The following is an 8370-nucleotide window of genomic DNA, read 5'->3' as shown; positions in this document are numbered from 1 at the left end:
CTGCAAGGGAGTAATGAAACACATGTAACTAAACCAGTAGTTTACCTACATTTTGCAGTAGCTGTCTGGTAGTTCAACTATATAAATATATGTATAGTGATTTAAGTAGTTACATTACTTTTTTGTCATTTTTTGTGAAATGTATTACTGAAACATTTTTGACATGAAAGGAAAGAAAAGCTTGAATATATTGGATGTAAATGAGTCATAAGTATATTGATTATTGCTATTTATTTACACATGCTCAGAATTATATGCTTTCAAAGTAGCTTCCTCAACACAGTATTAGACGATTTTTAAATAACTCTAAACACTTTTTTGCCAACTGTGCAACTAAGTAGTCCAAACTGTGTTAAGTTTAAGAAGAAAACCTTGGTGCTGTGCAGTGACAAAGCATGATTGAAAGTTAGTTTGTTATAATGTATAAGCAAAAAAAGTTGTACATAAATGTGCAGTTTAGTGCTTACAGTAATGAAATGATTACTGTTGGAGAAAATGATTGTGTGCTTGCACTGCTGTGGGGTATTCAGAGGTTTGTCTGCACTAAATCCCGCAGCACTTCCTGCGTTACTGCGCATGTCCTGCAGGTGGCGCCGGACTTTAACCAATCACTCCGCACAGGAAGTAGAGCGCAGCAGCAGAGAGAAGTGTTTGCTAGTTAGCTGCTGGTTAGCTCATTGCCCGTCGCTTCTCACTGTCAGTACACACAGTATCCTTTAATTCAGCCTTATTTATGAGTTAATGACTTGTATTCGGGGGCACAGTTCGTCGACATGTCGGACAGAAAGCGAACGAGAGAGAAGGAGGAGAGACGAGAGCACAAGAGACACAAGACCTCCAGACAGGATATGGAGAAACTCAAAACACATGCGAAAAAACTCAGCCAGCAAGTCCAAACACTGAAACACGTCGAGACGTTGTGAGTGTTATTAGTTACAACTTCTCTATTTCAGCTTGCAAACTTGTGCATGAATTATAAATATAATATACGTGTTTTCTCTAGCAACTGAAAGTATTACACCCTCTTCTTAGCAGTTAATTAGCCAGTTTTGTGAATAGCAGCTAAGTTTGAAAGAGTCTGTAATTATGTAATAATAAACGCCAGTATTATCTGTCTTTCGTGCAGCTATGAGAAACCTCCACCAGGATTCATAAAGGTGAAGTTACTCACTAAAATGTGTTTACTGAGTGCCAAAGAGCTTGTTTTTGGAAAGTTGTTGTTTGCTCCAGGAAATGTTCCGAGCTGACAGCTGTTGTTGCAGGAACATGAGGACAAACCAGAGGACTGTATTCCTGCTGAACCAGGAAATGAAGAGGCCAGGACCTTCCTGGCAAACGCCCCCACCAAGGGGCTGTGGATGCCTCTGGGGAAGGAGGTGAAGGTGATGCAATGTGAGTACAGTTCTTCTAATTCAGCAGCAATATCAGCTAACTGTTGTTTCTGCAAAGATTTAGTCCATCACTGGATATTCCCCAAACCACCAGGACACTTCACACACCTACAAGAATGAGGAGTAGATTGAGGCTGAACAATATGCAAACTTGAATGGCACGTAGTGGAGCACATACCTTCGCCAAGGCCAAACAATCCCCTTTATTTCAATCAAGCCTAATCCATGAATACGTAATCACTCATAGATATCAAACACCTAAATATGCCTGACTTTTTTCCATCATGATTCGTGCATTATTCACTGAAAAATGTATGTAAATGTCAAGAAAATGCCCTGTCTCTCAGCATTATAGAAAAACATTCCTGGATCTGTCCCTTTTATCCGGATCTAAACCTCAAGTTAATCGTTTCTATTCTGGGCCGAGACTCATCATCCATCCAAGTTTTGTGGAAATCTGTTAAGTAGTTTTTGGATAATCCTGCTGACAAACCAACCAACCAGCAAATGGATACGGGTGATTATTTTGGTACAAATGTTGCATTTGCAGTACGAGTCACGATTTTAGGGGGAATGGTCATTTTTACATTACATTACATTTTCACAGAAGAAAGTATAAAAAAGATGATGATGTGAATTTTTCTGGGGTCTGTGCCAAACAGGCATGCTCCCTTACATCTGGAGAGTACAATTTGTAGGCCAGGGTACCTCTGTAGCACCACAATGCTTCATTTATAATGGCATGTTGTGGGTGCCCGGGTAGCTCAGTTGGTAGAGCGTGTACCTCATGTACAGAGGCTGTCTCCTAGCTGCGGCGGCCTAGGGATTGAATCCAAACATTGGCCCTCGCTTCATGTTATCCCCTCTCATCCTGTTTCCTGTCATTCTTGTGACAGGTCCTATCAATAAAGCCATGAAAAAGCCCCCCCCCCAAAATATAAATGGTATGTTGTGACACATTTTACCTTTATCAAAAAAATGCAGCTCCTGCAATTTGGATATTTCACTTGAGAAACTATGAGATAAAAAGGCTCTTAAAAGGTGTTAAAGTTTATTATCAGTTATAAAAGTAACAGCAGCACTTATAGTTCAAGAACTGTAGGTGGGAGTAAACCTCCACCATGTGTGGACAGCGGTGTTCTCGGGTGATAGATGTAACCACAAGAACTTCACAATTAACACCACATCTATTGTTTCTCTGACGAACATGAAGGGCGAGAGATTAATAATGGTGTTATAGAGACCACCTTCTCTCTTTTTGGTCAGACAAAGACTGTTATTATATTCAGTGTCCATTCTTTCCTTCGTCCCACTCCTTTTTTTTTCTGCTTGAACAGCCAGGGAGTCAGCGCACACACACACACAAACACAGACCCTGTCCACGAGTTTGCATTTGTTCAGCAGAAACTGAGAGTGACTCGCTGTGCTCAATCCTTTGAGAAAATGTTTCAATATGTCATCCTGTTTGAAGGGACAGAGAGAGACGTCACAGTGAATGATATGGACATGAAAAAGCAAACACTTGTGCGCACTAGTTCTTTTGGAGGACAAACAGAGAATTCATGTCTCACTTCACAAAGACTCAAGTTGTTCATGGTAGCAACACTTCAACTGCAGAGAATTAAAACAGTGTGAAGTTTTGACACAACTTCTTCGATTCCTTTCAGTGCAGCACAAATGATAATTTATGAGTTGTTTGAGGAGGTCTGTCTTTTATTATTATGGGGGACATATTTTGCTACACATCTCCGCATGAGCAGGGCGTGTGTCTCCAAAGTTTGTACTGTTGGCTTTTTTAAAATGACACAACAAAAGAAAACATTTTTTCTTTATCCTAAATGAATGTTTTTGTGGGGGCATGTGTGCTCCTGTGAAGAAAACAAGTACAGTGAATAAAACCCTAACAAAATAATCATTGAGTTGGATTGGTTTGCAACAAGTGTAGAACTTATAAGACTTTATTTGAGTGTATGGTTATATATGACTGCTCCTTTTATTTAGGAATAGGAAATATTTTTATAGATATCAATGCCATTGATTCTGCTTATTAGTCCAATTCAACTGTTTAATTTCTCTGAGTGAACACAGTTAAGGTTTAAAGGCATGCATGTGATGCATGTGACATGTGCCATGTTTCCTTGTTGCAAGTTCCCAGCAACATAGACGCACAAGTTTGATATCTTTAGTTTTTTAAATTTTTGACTGTTAGAAAAACATGCCAGCGTTGATAAAAGGAATAGATACGTTTGTAGGCTTCTGATTGGAACAGGCTCTTGTTTTCCATCCCTACCACTTACTCCGTGACAACTGAACATCCTCTGTTTGCAAGATAAAGGTCATGAAAAGTTGTTGAAATCTTGAGAAAGAGCCCGTAAGGTGACCTTGAGTTAAGATTATTTGTCAAACTACTGTTCTCAAGGTCAAGAATCTAACTTTTAGGCCCACATCTGATCTATTTTTTGTGGCAAATCTGCAGTGATGCTCCCCTCACGTCAGCTCCTTTTCCAAAAGTACCCAGGTTTACGTTTGTTCTCCTTTGCTGCAGGTTGGAGATGCAAACGCTATGGCCACAGGACAGGAGACAAGGAGTGTCCGTTCTTCATCAAAGGCAACCAGAAACTGGAGCAGTTCAGAGTGGTGAGTTTCTTCACCGCCCAGAAAAAACCGAGCCCACCCAGAGTTATTTAGAGAAGATATCAAGTAATAGTCTACAGTTAAAGAATGTAGGGTTGGGTTGTGGTGAGGTCAAGCGGCTGTGACAGAGACAAGTTTGCGTCTGGGACCTTCTGCTGAGGTTAACAACAGAGTCGGGACACATTTAGTTTACACTGAGGAACATGTGGGCAGCAGACTCATTCACGCAGCCTGTTCCACTGTGCCTGTAATGGAACAATACCTACTACGGGGACACGCAGCCCCTGCAATGATTACCATAAATGCAACTGAATCATATTTTCCTACCGTTGTATTGTCACAGGGAGGTTTTTAAAAGATGCTGACATAACGCTAGAGTCAGTACAATGGTTGGAATGTGTTGAGTGGGGATAGCATCAACTCTCACTGTAAGTAGGGATGATTTTTCTTTATAGTAGATAATGACAGACTGTGCTTTATTCTTTTAGGCTCATGAAGACCCGATGTACGACATCATTCGGGAAAACAAAAGAAATGAAAAAGAAACCAGGTACATACATTTTTTATGTGATACATTCATGTTTTTCATATCCTTTCAAGTAATTTTCCCTGAAGAGGTGCCAGCGTTTTCAACCTAAATCTTTTGAAAGGCCAGAAAAAAGGCAGTTTTGAGGCTGCTCTCAAGACAGTTTGCTCAAACACTTGAGAACATGCAGTTTTTGACTGTCTCTCTTCAGCAGAGTGCGACAATCTTACATGACCTGGAAATTCTCTCATGGTGGCTGGTTCTCTGTACCGCTGTCTAACAAATAGTGTTTGACACCAGGATGTTTGAGTTGAGGCTTGCCGACTATGAAGGCTCACTGTAGGTATGTGTGTGTGTGCATGCAGACCAGCAGCACATGTACACTCGTGTGTGTTTTTGCATGCATTACAAAAAGGTTATTCAAAGGCCAGTGGCGCTTTGAAGTCTTGGTGGCGTGTCTCTGCCACATTAATTTTGGCATCTTCTTTGAAAGGGAAGTGAAACAGTCCAACCTCTCCCAGCAAGCTTGCTTTTCAATTACATATACAGTATTGTTTTTCAAGTTGTTGTTATGATGGTAGTCTTTTATCTTAACATGGTAATGGATAAAACATTTCATGACAAAACATGTAGAAATTAGCTAGTTATATAAAAAATATGTGCACCTATATTCATCGAAAGTTCAAGATACTCCCAGTTAAAAATGATTACTCTGATCTACATGCCAAAAATGTCAAATTTTGCATTGCCCATCTAATCTTAGAGGCTTATTTAGCTATTTCTACTATTTTCATCGGCACCCCACATATTTTGATATTCATTGTTTATCTAATTAAGTAGATTTTTTTTTTAATTATTATTGATTGATTATTGATGTGTTTATAGTCTGATATGGTGTATGTATGTGCTGGCTCCCCTTGTTCACTGGTTATTACAGCCTGGGGCTTTAGTAGAAAATGACGTCATTTGACACTGTGAATGTGATACCTGATGAATAAGGCTGTGACTCATGTTAATTTTTATTATCGATTAAACTGGCACCAGCAAATGTTGGATATATTTGCTGGAAAAAAGACTGAAAGGATTACTCGATTATCAAAATAGTTTGCGACTTATTTTCTATCAATTAACTAACTCATCTTTGCAGCTATAGTTACAACTTTTCTTCCCAAAGACGTTCAGCTAAGGGATAATATTTTTTTAATAATTAACTATAGGTTATGAAGTGCTTTCATGATGAAGTTCACTTTGAGGACTATTGGTAAGGACTAAAGTGACATCCTGAATGTTCAGGTGATCCCCCTGCTCTGTCAGATCAGCCCCACTATAATGAGGCCTGATGGACACTTTACAAGAAGAGCATGCCAACCTTTTCTCTGAGAAACACTTTCATGGCCAGTGTCTTCCAAAATTGTACATTTCTGATATCGTTGCTCTCTGAGTGCCAGCTCACTTCTCTGAGCTAATTAAATTGGAGGGCTCCAGTGGTTTCTAATACAGCATGTCAAATAGCTAGGTTTTCCCTTCCTTTCTGACAAATGTTTTATATTTCATTGAGCAGTGTGGTGCTTCCTCCCTCATTCTGAGATGTGCGGATGTTTTAGTCTTTAGTCTAGTTAGGGAGCAGCTGGAGTCAACTGTAGTTGTTGAGCCATTCACCAGATGTTTAAGTAACTATCTTTACCATTAACTTGTCTCTCGGCAAGTTAAAACCATCTAGAGTGTACAGGGTCATTTACTCTACTTATTTAATAAATAAGTGTGCATTTATGAGAGTAATTATTCTTACTTTGTTTAACACTTGTTGGTAATAAAAATTTTAAAAGTCATCTGAGCTCGAGCCTTGAATTGAAGCGACAGGATGACCCCATTATCCAGGCGTGTCCCGGCATGTTCTTATAGATCCTTCACACGCTGCAGTTTTTAACAAGCACTTGGACCTCTGTTGGCAAGTACTTGCAATATGTAACACAAGTGGGCACTTTGCGAACTCCACAGTCCGGAAATGCTGCCACTAGGAAAACGATAGTTTCTTCCTCAAGGACACTTCAGATGCTTGCCAACCCCGCGCATCTGAGTCCGCATCAGTTGTGTGTTCCTGTCCTTCTGCACTTGACTCTAATCCCCACCTTCTCCTCTTGTCCTTCCCGTTTCTAGGATCCAGCAGCTGCAGCAGCTGCTTCAGGACGCCACCTCTTCCGATTCAGACAGCTCCAGCTCCTCCTCCTCTTCCTCCTCTGACCACCATCGCAGCAAGAAAAGGAAAAAGAGGAAGGACAAAAAGAAGAAAGACAAGAAGAAGAGAAAAAGCAAAAGAAAGCACAAATCCTCCAAAACCAGTGACTGCTCAGATTCTGATTGAGTGCTTGTGTATGTGTATGTACTCAAATACACACAGTAGGAGGAGACTGAAAGTAGCAGCAATGGTAGATCTTCTGCAGTAGTGAAGTGTGGAGACCTTTTTAAAGTGTTTTCTCTTCAGGTCGAAAACTGTACATCCACTGTGCATGACTTCTCCCAGCCGTTTCATCCTCTCCAGGGTGACGACTTGCATTTACATCCTCTCTGTTGATCACACAGCACAGGGTCATATGGATCAGCTGCTTAAATAAGCATGTGTTCGTGTGCCTTGGTGCAAATGTGTGTGAAAAAGCATTAGCCGCATGGGTAATGAATCCAATGTGATATGAAACAAGCCTGCTGGTGAATGAGATCTTTTGCTGGGTCTAATAAGATAGCATGTCAGCAAATACAGTGTATCATTAAGAGATTGTATTTTCCAGAATTATTTCTTCTTTTTTTTTTTATCCCTGTCCACATCCTTTAAATACTTTGATTGTAGAGTGTGTTAAAGGCAGGGAGCTGGAAAAAAACAGTCCAAATTAGATGGTGGAGTTAGAATTTGTCTTCCATGCGAGCATGAATGTTTGAATGCTTGAGACTGTACATAAATATTTGGAATTATTTGAGGTTGGAATATGCTTATTTGCTCTGAAGAAAAAAAAGCCACAGAGATGGGGAAAGAATGTATGTGAATGTGTTCCCTCATTCAGAGAATAAAGATGGCTCTTTTTCTCCAATTTTGCACGGCTCCAGGCTGCAAAAACAAACATGTTCACATTCTTGGCGTTGACTTAATGTGAGTGACAGCATCTTTCATGTGGTTGACGACTTAATCTTTTGAGGATGGTGTAGAGAAACCCCGCACACAGAAATGTGATCATTAAAAAGTTCACGACGCATTTCAGCCTTGACCTTCCTAACAGCCAAAGAATGCTTCTTCTTTTCATCTTGTCCTGCCAGCAGTCCGAGGATACTTCAGAGTGTTTTTTCAAAAAATCATTTCACAGTCTGTAGCCACCTTCAACGACTCATCAAATCAGGTTCTCGACCAGCAGAACTGCGTCAGATCGGCGGCTCTGCTTCACACGAGACGTGCCCTTTAGGCCGATGAAGTCTGGTGTTTCTCTCCTTCACAGGCGGCACATTTTGAAGAGGAATCCCCGTGGAAATGAACGAGAAACATTCCCTCTTCCTAATGACCCTGACAGAGAGACAATTACAGCAGACCTACAGGGAACAAGCAAACTAGATTTCCATTTAGATTTGTGTCTTAAGCTTTCAAATGCTGCAGGGAGCATATGTGTTTGTGAGAAATTACAATTCCATCAAAGAGTGTCAGCCATGAGAGCATTTTGGTTGCTGATTGAGAGCTTAGTTATTCTCTAATATTCTGTTCCACTTCCGTTTTCTGGCACTTTGACCAATAAACCAAGATAAATCAGCTTCATTGAAACAGTCTGTTCCACGTTGACTTTT

The 8370-nt window shown here is 40.3% G+C and overlaps 1 protein-coding gene across 1 annotated transcript; it reads left to right on the top strand.

Moving 5' to 3' along the window:
* Positions 1–631: 631 nt before the first annotated feature.
* rp9 (RP9 pre-mRNA splicing factor) lies at positions 632–7631 on the top strand. The gene is made up of 6 exons (XM_073463121.1): positions 632–919; positions 1127–1157; positions 1263–1392; positions 3937–4028; positions 4514–4575; positions 6709–7631. The coding sequence occupies exons 1-6, from the start codon at positions 774–776 to the stop codon at positions 6911–6913; spliced, it is 666 nt and encodes a 221-aa protein (XP_073319222.1). The 5' UTR covers positions 632–773; the 3' UTR covers positions 6914–7631.
* The last annotated feature ends 739 nt before the right edge of the window (positions 7632–8370 follow it).

Source organism: Pagrus major, chromosome 3 (assembly GCF_040436345.1).
Source record: "Pagrus major chromosome 3, Pma_NU_1.0".
Classification (NCBI taxonomy): domain Eukaryota; kingdom Metazoa; phylum Chordata; class Actinopteri; order Spariformes; family Sparidae; genus Pagrus; species Pagrus major.
Note: the sequence above shows the minus strand (reverse complement) of the source record. Positions and strands in the feature narration are given on the sequence as shown.